Source organism: Gouania willdenowi, chromosome 9 (genome assembly GCF_900634775.1).
Source record: "Gouania willdenowi chromosome 9, fGouWil2.1, whole genome shotgun sequence".
NCBI lineage: Eukaryota > Metazoa > Chordata > Actinopteri > Blenniiformes > Gobiesocidae > Gouania > Gouania willdenowi.
In genome coordinates this window covers 27,367,525-27,383,980 of record NC_041052.1, presented here as the reverse complement: position 1 = coordinate 27,383,980, position 16,456 = coordinate 27,367,525, and the positions used below count along the sequence as shown (strand labels likewise).

The window sequence follows — 16,456 nt, the reverse complement described above, 5'->3', positions numbered from 1 at the left end:
ATGCTAGAAATACAAATGCAGCCCTCGTTTTTTTTGTTTCAGCAAATTTTGCATTAATTTTGCTCACACGAGCTGAGCTTTAATTATTTGATTCACAATCACTATACTGAGGTATAATAGATGTTTTTTCTTTTTGATAACTCGAGCAGACCACTGAAATTAAATGCATATTTTGTGTTTTTTAATACATTTTTCCTAGTCCCCACAGGTCTCCTCATGGATGTTTACAGATGTTTGGACCCTGCAACAAGTTAATAGGTCTGACTGGTCTGGTAACAGTCACAAAGGAGGGGTGACACTGAACCAGGTTGACTAATGACAAATAGCAACAGGTGACATGCACTGAATGGACAAAGACGAGATCCAAACTGACGAGGATCTCACAACCAGACTTTGACTTTGACAAAAGAGACCAACCTCCCTCTGAACTAACATGTTTTTGGTTGCAGCATACAGTGGTATGAAAAAGTTTGGGCACCCTTGTAAATGTTCATGATTTTCCTTAATAAATAATTGGTTGTTTGGATAACAAATTCCAGTTAAATTTATCATATAGGAAACAAACACAGTGATATTTGAGAAGTGAAATAAAGTTTATATGATTTACAGAAAGTGTGCTAGAATTATTTAAACAAAATTAGGTATGTGCATAAATGTAGGCACCCTTGCATCTTATTGATTTTAATACTCTTAGCACTAATTATTGGAACTCAAAATTGTTTTGGTAACCTCAGTGATCCTTGATCTCCATACACAGGTGAATCCAATCATGAGTCAGGGTATTTAAGTAGGAAAATTCTAGGTGTTTCCTCTTTGCATCTTCTCTGATTAGTGGCAACATGGGAGCCTCAAAACACCTCTCAAATGACCTGAAAACAAAGATTATTCAACATCATGGTTTAGGGGAGGGATACAAAAAGCTATCCCAGCGATTTAAGCTTTCAGTTTCAACTGTGAGGAACATTGTGAGGAATTGGAAGACCACAGGCACAGTTCTAGTTAAGGCCCGAAGTGGAAGACCAAGAAAGATCTCCGAAAGGCAGCGGCGCAGGATGGTGAGAACAGTCACAGTCAACCCGCAGACCAGCTCCAAAGACCTACAACATCAGCTTGCTGCAGATGGTGTCACTGTGCATCGTTCCACTATTCAGCGCACTTTACACAAGGAGATGCTGTATGGAAGAGTAATGCGGAAAAAGCCTTTTCTCTGCACACGCCACAAACGGGGTCGCTTGAGGTATGCTAAAGCACATTTGGACAAGCCAGCTTCATTTTGGAACAAGGTGCTGTGGACTGATGAAAGTAAAATAGAGTTATTTGGGCATAACCAGGGGCGTTATGCATGGCAGAAAAAGAACACAGCATTCCAAGAAAAGCACTTGCTACCTACAGTAAAGTTTGGTGGTGGTTCTATCATGCTGTGGGGCTGTGTGTCCAGTGCAGGCACTGGGAATCTTGTTAAAGTTGAGGGGCGCATGGATTCCTCTCAATATCAGCAGATTCTGGAGAACAATGTCCAGGAATCAGTGACAAAGTTGAAGTTGCGCCGGGGCTGGATCTTTCAACAAGACAATGATCCTAAACACTGCTCAAAATCTACTAAGGCATTCATGCAGAGGAACAAGTACAACATCCTGGAATGGCCGTCTCAGTCCCCAGACCTGAATATTATTGAAAATGTATGGTGTGCTTTAAAACGGGCGGTCCATGCTCGGAAACCATCAAACCTGACTGAACTAGAGATGATCTGCAGAGAAGAATGGTCCAAAATACCTCCCACCAGAATCCAGACCCTAATTGGAAGCTATAGGAAGCGTTTGGAGGCTGTTATTTCAGAAAAAGGAGGATCTACAAAATATTAAGTATTTTTTTTCTTTTGTGGTGCCTAAACTTATGCACATGCCTAATTCTGTTTAAATAATTCTAGCACACTTTCTGTAAATCGAATAAACTTTATTTCACTTCTCAAATATCACTGTGTTTGTCTCCTATATGATAAATTTAACTGGAATTTGTTATCCAAACAACCAATGATTTATAAAGGAAAATCATGAACATTTACAAGGGTGCCCAAACTTTTTCATACCACTGTATACTGAGCTGACACACGTGGGGATTTTTCTTTTTCCATTCTTTTCCCTGTTTGTCAAATAACAATAAGCTAACCTATTTCTTGCAGCTGATAAAAAGAACAAGAATGTATTGGTTTACTGTTTCATGATTTCCCAGTTTTTGAGCATGAGGTTGCAAGGACTCTCAATTTCAGATCGGATGGGCGCCATGACAGAATTGCTTTGTTTAATTTGTGCCACATGGACGGTGGAGGCCGATGCTGCCTTTGCCATCTAGGAAGACAGGTTTCCCACTGTGGCAACCTCTCCTAACAATAGGTTTGTTATTGCTATGGGGAGGAGGTGAGTATGGTGAACATTAACATTACAGGCCAGACTATAGAGGGAGAGCAAACAGAGCAGGTAGGAGGAGCCATGACCACACTTGTGAGTATGGCAGACAAGACAGTCACGGGTGATTTTACATATGCGAAAGGCAGGGCTACCGCATTTCTACTTGATCTTTCTGAGGCCAACAGGGGGTGGAATAAACCCACTCTTTTTAACAATCTCTGACAAAAAAAACTCCTTTGAGAACAAAATTGTCAACAGTAAAAACCGCACGAACAGCCCAAAATAGTATTACATCTATGTCAGCCTGGGGGTGTATGTGTCGGGGGAAGATCTAATGGGATTAAGTGTAGCAAAATAGGTAAATCCATCTCCAAAGAACCAATCTAACGCCTTAAAAACACAACTAGATGATTGTGTACAAACATTTGACACCAATAAAAGTTAATTGACCACCATGGCTGAAATAAAAACATGAGGCTGCAAAAGCAGTCTATAATTCACCTTATGTGCCCCTCCCCAATTCCTACGCAACGAGATGTATAACATTGCAGATCTATCAAACAACTCGACTGAAACTAAATCAACTGTGATCAGATTGGACGTGTGGTGGCCTATTGGGGGGTTTGCAGAAACCCCCTCCTTACCAGTTGGTAATCAGGGATGCTTTGCTTTCTTATTCAGGTGAAGCAGCTGCTGGGGGATTGGCTTTGGAGGACCTTGCAGATGTGGCTTGTGAGCCACTTAAGGTCCTGGAACTGGAAGAAAAGGACGAATGGGAATTAGGCCCATACACACGTGTTTAGGCCATGATGATGTTGTCATAGGGAAAGGTTTCTGTATGATCTTAACTGTGTTTAATTTAGTTTCACTCAGATATTGTTAATTTTAGTGCATTGGGTTCTGAGGGTTTTTCATATTGTAGAGATGTCCACTTTACAATGTACGCCGACCCCGTAGGAGGAGGTGAGTACGCCACTTCCCCCAGGTGGGGGGAAGCACTTCCCCAAACTGGTGGGAGCACACACAGAAGTACATATACTGTAGGTAATAGCCATCCCACTAAACCCACTAAACTTGAATTGAGGAATATTTAGGGACATTGTTTACACACTACACTTAGCTTCACATAAAGCAATTCATGTAACTAACTGCGACACACCTGTCCCAGACACATTGATCACTGATACAGATTACGTAGGTGGGGGGCCTGGCGAAAGAGGAGGAGCGAAGATGATAAAGCCAGGGGATTCCAGGACGATGGTCTCTTTCAGCTTCCGGAACACGTGTGATGGAACCCTGGGGTCTGGCGCCGAATAGTATCTCACTCACTCGTAAATTGTATCTGTAATAAATGGTGTTAAATCATTTCCCTGACTTCATCTTCATTATAAGTGTATGATCATAAATGTGTGTCTTCCTCCAGCATTAAAGAACAGGGCGGATTATCAGCTCCGGACGGGACCGGAGCGCATGTCAGCGCTAGTCGGCAGAGTAAATCCTCTAGGGACACATGTAAATAATATTACCCAGCAGTTTAAAAAAAAAAATTGTCTATGAAGTACACCTTGAAGACATTATCCATCTGTTTTGGTCCTGCCAGTTTTTCAACAAATTGTGGAATGACATCTTTAATCTGATCTCTGCTTGTATTGAACCTTACTTCTCCTTATGTTTGGAACATGTATTGTTTGGTCATTTTGAATATCCATATATGAGAAAGGAACAATTCTGCGTAATTAACATTATTATACGTATAGCTAAATGGCCAAGTGTCGTGCAAAACAGAAACCACTGCTTTCTATATTTGAAAATGAAGTCAAGCAATATATTAAAACCATCTAATATATTAATACCACTAATATGAACGCCATCAAGACTTAATTTATGCGTTCTCTTCAATGTTTTTATTTAATGTTTTACTCTGGAGCTGTACCTCTGTATGTTTCCCCCTGGCGGTTGTAATTGTACTGTTTCCTATGTTTGAATAAAGTTTAAGAGAAAAAAAAAAACACTCCCGGAATTATTGTGAGGCTCCATGGATCGTCATTGCAGTAAGAAAAAAAAAAAAAAGAGATATTGGAGTGAACGGAGTTGTCGCTACTCTCTCTATACGGCTCTGTGTAATTGGGAGAAGCGCTGCCCGGTTGATGACGTCAATCCAGGATAGATGGCAAACGTAAATTGTGTATTTTCAGATGAAGTGGACCTTATTTTTCTTTTGAGAGAACATATCGCGTCTGAAAAGACTCTGTTCTACCTTGTGAGTAACTCGGTGTGTTCACTGTCCTTCAATAACGATCTGAAATGACTAAATATGTGGGTTTCCGGGGCTTTAAAGTGAATGACAGTTTATTCGGAGAGAAAGTCTTTTCACACTCGGAAATGAGCCCTCTCGTTCAGTTCTCGCGCATGGGTAAAAGGTCAAAATGGATAAACTCCATGTCTGAAGGTGTAGGCAGTGAGTCGACAGAGATCTGGATTCTTTTTCCCCGTTGGAGCGTTGATTCCTTGAAATATTTTTTGTTGAAACGTGGTATCGATCTACAAGGTAGAAATGCCAAGTTAGCTGCTAAAGCTAAAGCTGCACACGAGCGGAAAATTCAGGTTTTTCCTGCCAGTTCAACCAATCAGCTGATCAGTGCGGTTTCTCTAATCGACCTGTTCATCTTGTGCACTTCCTTCAAATTTGTAAATTGAATTTAAACAATAGCTTAATAAAAATAATCATGGACCTGCTTAGTGAATGGTGACAACCGATAATGTCCTTTTCACACTCTGAAATCGAGGTTATCCCATCAATAATGATAATACATTTTATTTATAAGCGTTTTTCAAAACCTCAAAGACACTTTACAGTTGTTAAAACAGCAATAAAGGTAAATACAGAAAATACATAACAATCACAATTTAAAAGCTTGGGAGAGGAGTGTGGAAGCAAGGGAGGTCTGATACTGCTTCTCTCATCGGTTTCAAAAGTGCTTGGGTCAGCGGAAAGCCATATTACCCCCGAGTCCGAATATGTGCGTCGTTCCCGGGTGGAGTCCCATCAATGAGAGGAGTGTGAAAGCAGAGGAGGTCTCGAGCTTTCACACTCTGAGCTGTGTATGTTTATTTTAATTTTATTTCACTTCTGGACGGCCCCGAAATGAAACCTATTCAACTTTTGACCTCAGGGGGCGCTAGCGCACCATCTATATCTATAAATATCTACTCCTCACACGAGCAATAGTCACATGTGCAGCCAGAGCCAATCGCTGCCCACACAGCTAAGCAGATACGGACTGTAAACACACTAGTGAGAGAGAAGAAGATAGTTTTATACCGGAGAGGGGAGAGGAGCGTCTAAGCAGCCGTGCTTGTACTGATAAACTAGCAAAGCTCTAAAGTCTCACTTATTGGGCCTGATGTTAGTCACTGATGTTTGTGTGTGTGAGCCACTGCCGACTCCACTTCCTCCTGTGCCATGCTATCGTTAGCGTCTCAAACACGGGAGCTCTCTGAAAAGATCATTTGAAACCGTCAGCCACTGGTGAGTCTTTTGCAGACACGTTTCCCATTGTTTAAACAATATAACTGTTGTTCAATAACGCGCTGTTTCACTAGAGTCGGTTTTGACCTCAACCTGTTCAATACTCCATCTGGAACAGATTCTCTGTGGTGCCTCTGTGGTGCCTTACATGGAAGCTAAGTTCTGACCACTCGGTTCGAAGGTAAAAAATTTAAAAAGGCAGCCGAATTTTAGGTAATACTTTAATTTACTTACTCACTTATGTAGTTTGGAGCTTTACGTTTTGTTTTGCTCAGTTTTGTTACTTTTCTGCTTGGCCCTACAATTTCTATGGAGTTTGGTTATCAGCGTCTCAAACATTTCACGGACGGTATTTGTTTATTTAAATATACTAAATGAGTAAAATAAAACACAAAAATGCACAAAAAGACAACTGAAAGAATAAAAAATACACATGACTCCAGAAAACATACATTACAGAAAAATACACCAAACAAAAAAAAAAATATATAAAGGCGAGTAAAAAAAACAGCAAACACATTTATCATGTTCATGTCCCATAGAATTAAACCGGGGAAACCCCTTTATAACACTACAGAGCAAATATGTACAGCCAACCTTCAAACACAGTCATTTGGCCATAATTAACTCTACTTAAGCTCCCACATGAATGCATACTTCTGACGGGCACTGTATCTATTTCACTGCACACCTCTCTTCCGGTGCGTGCCAGCTGAGTTTGGCCCTGATTTCGCTCCTATGGACTTCTCTTTTGAGGAAAAATATTTTTTTAATGTTCCTTATTTGGTGATGATGTCGTTTCAAAACGTTAGTTTGACCGTACGCTATTTAGACCGGACAGACCTCACAGCTACAAATTTCTCTGCAGCGTGTGTGAGAGAGAAAAAACATATATTACAGAAAAATAAACCAAAACGACAACAAAAATATAAAAATCACTCAAAATACACTAAACTAAATATTTATACAAAAATACACTAAAATGACAACAGAAATGCACAAAACTACATAAAAAAACACAAAATGACTCCAGAATAACACTACAATGGCAACAACAAACAATTAAAACAAAAAAATAAAACCCCTTAATAATCCTCTAGAGTATGTTGTATTATGCCCTCTCCTTAAGCGCCCACTATATGAATGCACTGTTCTAGTGTACATTAATGTATACAAGTCCCTTCTTCGTCCTATAGACCCCTGTACAAATAGAAACGATTGCCGAGTGCGCACAGCCAATAGGCTTTGACTTCTTGTATTTGAGACTGTCAATCAAAGTGAATGCGGAAATGTGCACGGAGACAAGGCCATGTGTCGCAACAGTAAACAGGTAAATATGATTTTGGCTCTTACCTGACCCATAGACCTATATCAATGTGACCTGATGCGACCTTGTTATGTTCCGCGATGCGCATGCAGAAAAGTAGAGGCGTGGCTTCTAGTAGATTTCAGAGGCAGTGGGAGGAAGTGGAGCTGTTGAGGGCGGGACATGGAGACGTCCTCTCAGAAACTCTGGATATCAGCTTTAAGAGGGTACACCATTTTTTATATTTTGTCTTTCAAGATTCCATTTTTTCAATAGTTTCCCTACAGCCCAGTGTGTCAGTATTTGTTATAAAATGTATAGTCTTACTGATCAAATTATATGTATGCTATTAAAAGTAAATCATAACATTTATGAGCAATTAATCCAACAACTTACCTAAAAAAAAATTTTGGGAGTTAAAACATATCTTAATCAAATTGATAAATTATGTTCAAGCTATTGAAAAGCAAAATTAAGATGTATAGACGTGTTATTTTAAAAACAATTTGGTGCCCCAACCAACTTAAAAAGGGTATGCCACTACAAGGACCTGGGATTACACGTTTAAGAAAAATATATAACCCTTGGTCCATCTTTATGGCTGCTATTCAAAACACTGCCAATTGTTTCTATGCAAGGAAATTATTAAATTTTTTCCACAAATCAACCTTCTTTGTCTTTTCTAAAGCTATTCAAAATGTTGTGTATACAATTTGAATGTAATTTCTTCTTAAAGATAAAGCTGCAAAATCCAATTTGGAGAGTTGTGTCCTGTTAAAGCAGTGGGAATATGATTAAAATAAATAAATATTAACATTTCTAAATTAAAAATAGTTTAAAGATGAACAAAGTTTGAAAATCCAATTTGGAGAATTGGGCCATGTTAAGGTGGTGGAAATGGACATTTAAAGGAAGAAGAAAAAAAAGTCAGCTAGGAGCTGTTGAAAAAAATATACACAATTGGAATAAAATGTTATTTAGACATTAAAGCATTGTCCCTCTAAAGAGGTAGTGAGACTATACATTTAAAATATATAATTGAACCACTTGTAAAAAAAAAAAAAAAAGGTAGAATGCAGCATTTTCAGCCAAATATCTGTCGACTATCCTGATATCAAGCAAACTTCACTGTGATGATATTATAAGCTAATTGCTATGAGCTTTGGGTGATCGTTGAACTTGCTTTTTTAATATTGTGATTCTGCGAAGGTCTTCTTTATTAGTGATTACAAACCATTAAATTTTTTAAATGATAGAATTGAGATGTTATACATTTTCCTGGGTTTGGGTCACAGCTCAGAATCACTGCTGTTTGGAATCTTTAATATGTTTCTATATGAAAATCAAAAAAGTGTTTTTTCAATCACAGTTTCTCCAATCCACAGGTTTACTCTTGTGTGACATGATACAAAGCTGCTCAGGTTTCCTCAAATCTTTCTTTAGTGTTTTCTGTTTACCTGAGTCTTTAGTTCTTGGACCAAAAATCTGTGTTGGTCTGTCTCACAGGTTCTTTGATGCAAAGAAACATCAACCTCTGTCAATTATGGCGTCTTACTTCGATGAGCATGACTGTGAACCTACAAACCCGGAGGAGCAGTATCGGCAGAATGCTCTGCTTGAGTTGGCCAGGTAAGATGTGCAAATACATGCAGTTTAAACTTGATAGTTTTTGTTTTGTTTATTCAAGAAAGTAAATATATTTTCACAGAAAACATGAGTCAAGATCAAGATAGAAGATGTTCAGATCTTAAATCTAGGCTGTCGACTTTTCTAGTGTGATGTTTTAAAATGAATAAATCAATATATAAAAAAATTGTTGTCCAAAGTTAACGCACAGATGAATGTTGACATGAAGAATGTCATAATAATGACATGATGTGATTTAAATTCTAGATTGGTATGAATCGTTCATTTCTGATTTATATGTTAAGGTTTTGGTTTTTCAGGAAATTTGATCTCCTGACATGTTTCAACTGTCAACTGCCAGTTTCCGTCAGAGGTGGTATGCTTTGATGTATCCCCACAAGTTCTCTCATAAGGAAGCATTATGAGAGATCTTCTGATGGCTTTCATGTGTCCTTTCTGGGCATGGCTGTAAAGTTTTTTTTTTTCTACTTTCTTTCGGATCTTTGAATTGAACAGCTCAGAGGACAGATGACAAGAGTAGTATAAATTCAATGAGGTTTGTTAAAGTTCTACTTAATGATATCGATGGCCTCCTTGATCCAGCGTTTGTCTTTGTTTCCTTCTTTAACATCAACAGGGATGAGGGAACATTTTTGCACTTCCACACCTGGGAGGCTTCTCCATCTATTGACTATCGGGCAACAGGGAGTGTGGCCAGCCTGGGAGAACTCTCACGTTGGTCGTGGCCAGAAAGAACTCATAAGGACACATGAAAGCCATCAGAAGATACTTTCCTTTTGAGAGAACTTGTGGGGATACATCAAAGCTTGTCACCTCTGAGGAAGACTGCCAGTCAACAGTCAGGAGATAAAATTTCCTGAAAACCCTTGTTTGAATAATCTGTTTTAGCCTTCCATTTGCTGAGTGGCAGTTTTTGCAATTTAAATAGGAAAACATGTCCTACTTATGTTGGTGTTTATTTATTTTCTTATATTCTTATTGAGTTGAAAAGGTTCTACCAAGAGTAAGCATGCCCAGAGTTAAAGTCAAATATATACAAGATTGATTTTTCAACTGCAGTTATTTTGGTCTTGAGTACATTATTGTTTATTGTATTTTATAGTGAACTCTATTTTCCAACCACTATTAATTATATATAACAGTTTGGCTTCATGAACATGCCTGTGACACTTCATTTGTTTGATCTAGTTACAGTTACACAGTAAACATCACTGCTTCTGATGGCATTTTTTATCAACATTGAATAAATATTGCACTATAATAATGTAAATAAAACTACTAGACACTTGTCTTTCATTTACTACATCACTTCAAGTGTTGAATATTGTTGAATGCCAGATAATAGTTCTTTAATGTTGAATTTGATGATCATCCTGTTTATTTACATGGACAGAAACTAGCTGCTATACAGTTAGTCCTGGGCAAGGTTGCGTCCATTTTTGGACCATTCTGCACTATGGCTGAATGCTGAACGTGTTCCATCTTTGTGTAAATATATACATACTGTATCTATGGGTAGGCCAAATGGCTAGCATTTCAATATAAGAATATTTTTCTGTTTCCACACCTAAATTCCAAATATCAGCTGTCCTGTGTGTGTGTGCAGGTCTCTGATGAATGGACTGGACCTGCTGGACAGTGGAGCATTTGATTCACCAGAATGGGACCAGAGATTACCTCCTCCAGCGGCCAAAACCGCAGTTCAGACCCTGACAGTTGTTATCATTTCCCCAGAACAAGCAGGTTGTGTGAGCGACTGTTGGGTAAACCACATGATGTAATACTTATGCTTTTGACAGCAGTTTTGTTTTAAATGCACAGTTGCAGCACTAGTGGATAACTGTTGACTTTGCTGAGGATATTATTAATTCAATTTATTCTAATGGGGTTAATTTAACAATTTCTCTCTTAGATAAAGGTCTGAAGTGTCCAGTGTGTTTGCTGGAGTTTGAAGAACAAGAAACCGTTCGAGAAATGCCCTGCAAACACCTGTTCCACTCAGGATGCATCTTGCCGTGGCTGGGGAAGGTAAAGCTTATAAACGCAGGACTCCTGTGTGTTTTCTGTGTACTGAACATCACTGAGATGTTCTGGTTCTTCTTGTTTGCAACCAACAGACCAACTCCTGTCCACTCTGTAGACTGGAACTGCCTACTGACAATCTGGAGTATGAAGAGTTTAAGAAAGACAAGGTGTGGTGTGTGTCTGTCTGATCCTTGTCTTCCACTCCTAGTCTCAGCTGAACCACACACATTTCTGCTGTCTTGTAGGAGAGAAGGAGACAGAGAGAGCACCGTCTGGGAGACCTCCATGGAGCCATGTACACATGATGTAAAGGCTGTTGAACTCTAGCACAGATTACTGCATTTAAGCCATTTCAGTCATTCTAACACAAGTGGGAGTAGACAAAACATGTCCAGATAAATCTGTTTAACATGTGACAGTTGGACCAGTCAGACAAAACAAAACTGAGAAAGCATGTCTTAACTTTTATCATGAAAGTGCCACTAAATGGCTTGTGTTCGGTGGATTATAAATAAAATGTAATTAAAATGAGACTTAAGTTTACACAAATACCGGTAAGTTTGAAATGTAGTAAATGCAGTAGAAATTGCAGGGGGTTTAAGAATATTAAAATTCTGTAGAAATGAAGAATTACTAATTTTTTTAATTTTTTTTTAAGAAAAAACAGATGGCTTTAAATGCACTGTTTAGCTAAATCTGTGGGAGTAATCACAAATACTAATGACAGCAGAAATGTAATCAGACTGGTCTCGAAAATTTTTTTGAAACTGATTAAATATGCAACAAACGGGCTTTAATTAACTGAATTGAAATATTTTTCTCTTCTGCAAGCACACAAGTCTTATTCGAAGGTCCTTACAAGAATTGCTTATTGTCTTCAGAATGGGAAAAAGTTTGGCGTTAGTGTCCTGTGCACGTGGCATTTAAAACCACTGTGCTCCAGATGGAAGTGCTGCAGGTGTTTTTATTTTGATTATGGCACAGACCTGATTAACTGCTTACTTTGTGTAATGTTATCACTGCAATCCAGATGTCAGGTTTGTTTTCTCGTGATTTCATGTTAACCTGAACATCTCAGTGTCGCAGGAGAGAGAGGTTCTTATTATAGTTTAGTGGTTCTCCACTGCTTTAGCTTTGCACCCACCAACCAAAATATTCAAATACAAAACCATTTGAAAATACAGAGCTGTTCAAACAGAAATTTATGAAAAAACATGTTAGGTAATAATGCTACAGCTGGAAATACCCCCTTCAGTAGGTGTTTTTCATGATAATTTGTACATGTGAAACATTTAATTTTCTTCATTTTACTATCGGTGGTTACGGCCACCAAATCATTCCCTGTAAATGGACACAACCTTTAATTGTAGCTGTTTATAATGACAGAGCCTGTTTCTACTGTGTGGAACAAGTTGCTTAATAAATTCACCTTCATAATACCTCAATTTCCATTCTTTTCTTTACAAAATTCTGCATTCATGTCTGTTGTCATTTTTGCTAAGCTTTGTACATTTTGGATTTACTGCAAACTTAAAAGGAAATAAGAGCAGGCAATGATGCATATTTTCAAAATAAGTGAGGAAAACCTGCAGGGGGAAAAAGATGACCCTTGGGCCTTCGCCTGGTTTTTAGGAACCTCTGCTGTTGTATAGTACAGAAGAAAAAACTTATTTAAAAACACATGCATTTGAAGTGCTTTTTTCCCCCTGCGTATTATGCAGCTTCTAAACCCCCTCTCATTACTAAAAGTTTAATTTTAATTAATAAAAAAAATCTAAATAAATTTGTACATAATCGCCATTGAGTTGATGTGTTTTTGTCATTTTGGTTGAGTATGCCTTTAAACATCAACTGCTTTAAGCAATATTTATTTGTAAAATGAGAAGTAGAAATGAATTCCCCTTATTCAATGACTTTTACAATACACCTTCAATACTGAATCATTGAACATTTTTACTTCAAAGAATAAAATCATATAAATATACAATTGTTAAAAACCAACCATTAGATTTCAGACTTCAGATGGATTTTAAAAATGACTGGTAGTATTTTATTTTTCCATTAAGGTGTTGCAGTAGAAACATGTCGTTTGTGACAGTGGTGTTTAGTTGCACTATATGTAATAAAAATATATATTTTACCTTTTATATATACAGTATATATATTGTCATACTTCCATTATTGCCATCAGTGGTTACATTTCTATGTTGATAGGACAAGCAGACTGCTCCCTAATTTGCTCACCTTTTTCTCAAATTTTTTAAAATTCTATATTTATTTCTCTAAATTCAATCACTTTTAATTTAGTTTTTTCATTTGGTTGACTTTACATCTCACCTGACAAAAACTAAATCAGAGCCAATTAAAAAATATTAATAAATGTATGACATTTTCTTCACAATACAAAGGCTTAAAGACAATGTTTTCAAAGCCTAATTAGATAGACGTCACATTTTACAGGAGATTAATAGTCCATCATCCACTGCTGCACAGTGAATGATGTGGATCGTCTTTGATGGACAGGAATCTGTTCACTACCGTGGCACTGCTACACATGCCAGGGTGTCCAGCTCTTATGCCAACCACCTCACCAGTGGTGTGAAGCTGCAGCATCAAGGCATTTTCCTACAGTGCCCAGCCCAATCTCTCATAGAGAGGGGTGGCCATATACATTTGTCTATATAGTGGAGTTTTATTTCTTAGCAAATTGTATTTGCTGACAAAATCAACAGAATTGAACAAATGTAGTTCCTACAGTTTATAATTCTTTCTCACACACACAGAGTGGGTATAATTTAACATTTTTATATTTGAATATAAATCTTTGTCAAATAAAAATACCAAACTGATAGACAAATCATACATATTTACATAATTAAATAAATAAAACTAAATCATTCATGTCCGTCTCATTTTTTTCACGTAGCTTTCATTGATAGAATGAACAAATAGGATTGGTACATTTAACTGACATTGGTTCCTGACAGGTCAAGCATTTTGCTCTCCAACACAGAAAGTTCTCTGAAGTGCACATTCATGACAAAAAAGACTGATAAATTCTAACATTAAAAGTCATATTTGGCCTGTTAAGGATGGTGTAATTGTACTGATGCTGCTGCAAATGAAACAGTTTGGCTATAGTTGAACACAAGCAAACAAAGAGGAAAGATCTGCGCGCACTTGAGTGGTATAAAAAATAAGGCCGACAGTGCACAGAAAGAGTCAGACACACAAAGGCAACCTAATTTCCAGGGTGTCTGCTCTCTTTGTTTTAAGCAAAATATAAACACACGTGCTGCATCATTTGCACAGAAAATGGAAAAACACCATTATAGACGCTTGATGACACATTCACCACTCTCTAAAACTGATGCCTCAACAGAAAACGATTTTTACAATACACATCCAGTCATCCTGCAGTCAGTCAGATATAAAACATGTCTCTCTGGGTTTTAAGCTGCACCTTAAAACCCAGAGGGATAAAGAGGTAGGGGAACACACTTATGCACAATGGGTATTGCTGTGATCGAGTGTTTAGGTATGTGCAGCTGATGGCAAAATACTGAGTGAAAGAGCAAAGATTAGTTAAAGTTAATCTGACTCATACACACATTCTGAGATAACCTACACTCAAGGGAATAAATGACCTTAACAGTGAGGATAGTTCAGGACCAGTTTGTAAGATTTAGCAACACCTAGTGGTGAGGATGGAAATAGCACCCAAATTAAAAGGTTAACGATACACAGGTTACTGCAGAAATCTACAGCCAGGTCCATTAAACAGAACAGTGACATCACACTTAAATTATCATTTAAATTACTGCTTCTGTTGTCCACACTTTGCTGTAAACATACAAAAAGTGTTTGGTTCTGTAGACGATTTACCCTGAATAAAATGAGTAAGCACCAAATATAATCAAACCTTTTTTGCCAGTAGGTTTCCCTAAACTCTACACTCTGGTCCTTAGAGAAAAAGTGAATAATGGTGATACATGACACACTTGTCAACAATCATTTGTACTTTTCTGCTGTGGATGATAAAAACTTCACAACATACACACAAAAATTGCTTTTTTAAAAAAATTAAAATAAGGTTTCCAAGGGACCAGCCTGGGACCAAATCAGCAACAGAGAAAAAACTCCACTCACGTTCTCATCAGATTATAGTTTAACCTACCTAAAATTAGCAGGTGACTGACGGCGATTATTGCAGTGGACATGATAGCATTCTAATAAATCATTAAAAACTAACAGTAACAGAGAATTAGTTTAAAAATCACTAAAATCTTGAGAAATTAAATAACATGCTGTTCTCACTGAGTGGTCATTTTGAAAATCAAAGTGACAAAAAGACATTGGTGAAGGCTTGTGCGATGAAAAACAAAGCTCAGATGAAAAAAAAAAAATGTCTTGCCGTCAAAAAGGCAAATTATTGGTGTTTGATTAAAGAGGCCATGACCTTACAGCCGAAACAAACATTACTACTCAAACATTCAGTGTTTCTTACAATAATAACCCATTGTCCGTCTTTTCATCCATAAGAATGGGACATGCCGTAGTAAAAAAAAAACATTTGGGTGACTTAAAATGATAAAGATGAGCGTTTAGGGAAAAAAAAGTTTCAATTGGTCAATGGACCCTCCTCTGATCAGAGAAACATCACCGATGCCCAGTTTAAAGTGACCTTGATCACCAGCTCATACAAAGGCTTCACCCATTAGTGGCTTACATTGATGACCAAAGAAAATTACCTGTAGTGCCTCAATAGTTATAAACATCTGAAATCACTCTGGTGGCATTTCTATAAAATCATCCTGCATCTGCAGTGCAAGACTACAACATGGCTATGCTCTCTGGTGTACAATTGAGGTGTGTCGATGTGCTGCTTCCTCCAGGAGACTTGAGGCTCTTGGTTGCCCCCCCTAGCATGGAGCCCCTAGCCCGGGGACCAATGATGATCCCGGAGCCATGGTGCTGGCTCTGTTGCAGGCCTGCCATCATGGTCTCACTGGTGACGGTGCCAAACTCATAGGTGAATGTGCCGTAGAAAACCAGGATGTCTACGGTGAAGACCCACTCACAGATAGCAGCAGCATGCTGCAGGACGAAGCTCTCATGGATGAAGAATATACCACCTGGGAGGGAGAAAGTCAAGGAGGACCAAGACTCAAGAACCAAAGAGACTATATATCACAAAGTAAGACAGAAAATAGAAAAAAATAGATTCTCAGAGAAATTATGTTTCCACCGATTAATATTGATTGTAATATCCCCTTAGTTTTTGACTTCATATTAGTCTACTATATGCACATTAGGGGTGGGAACCTCTGGGTACCTCACGATACGATACGTGATATCGTATCGTATCGACCTGTAAGATAGAAGCTCACGATAACATTTTTCTCACGATATGACGATACTGCGATTATCGATATTGGTCAGAAATCAATCTACGACAATCTATGACATAACAAGAAAAAAAGATTAAGTGAAAAAATTAAATTTTTATTTTATATCTCTGAACGACAATAAATTGAAAAAGTG

The 16,456-nt window shown here is 37.9% G+C and overlaps 2 protein-coding genes across 9 annotated transcripts in view; one reads left to right on the top strand and one right to left on the bottom strand.

Annotated features, from left to right (window-relative positions):
• Nucleotides 1-4,436: 4,436 nt before the first annotated feature.
• On the top strand, nt 4,437-12,351 carry rnf181 (ring finger protein 181). Of its 5 annotated transcripts, none has more exons than XM_028456657.1 (6): nt 4,437-4,456; nt 8,747-8,869; nt 10,494-10,630; nt 10,800-10,915; nt 11,005-11,079; nt 11,158-12,351. In XM_028456657.1, the coding sequence occupies exons 2-6, from the start codon at nt 8,784-8,786 to the stop codon at nt 11,215-11,217; spliced, it is 474 nt and encodes a 157-aa protein (XP_028312458.1). In that variant the 5' UTR covers nt 4,437-4,456; nt 8,747-8,783; the 3' UTR covers nt 11,218-12,351. The 5 variants fall into 5 exon arrangements, with proteins under 5 accessions (XP_028312458.1, XP_028312454.1, XP_028312457.1 ...); XM_028456653.1 differs by lacking the exon at nt 4,437-4,456 and adding an exon at nt 4,463-4,665; XM_028456656.1 differs by lacking the exon at nt 4,437-4,456 and adding an exon at nt 4,463-4,677.
• tmem150aa (transmembrane protein 150Aa) overlaps nt 12,100-16,456 on the bottom strand; it is a 23,892-nt gene continuing 19,535 nt past the window's right edge. For all 4 annotated transcript variants that reach the window (XM_028456639.1, XM_028456640.1, XM_028456642.1 and 1 more), the window contains one exon: nt 12,100-16,047. In XM_028456639.1, coding sequence (XP_028312440.1) covers nt 15,746-16,047 — 302 coding nt within the window. In that variant the 3' untranslated portion in view covers nt 12,100-15,745. The remainder of the gene's footprint in view (nt 16,048-16,456) is intronic.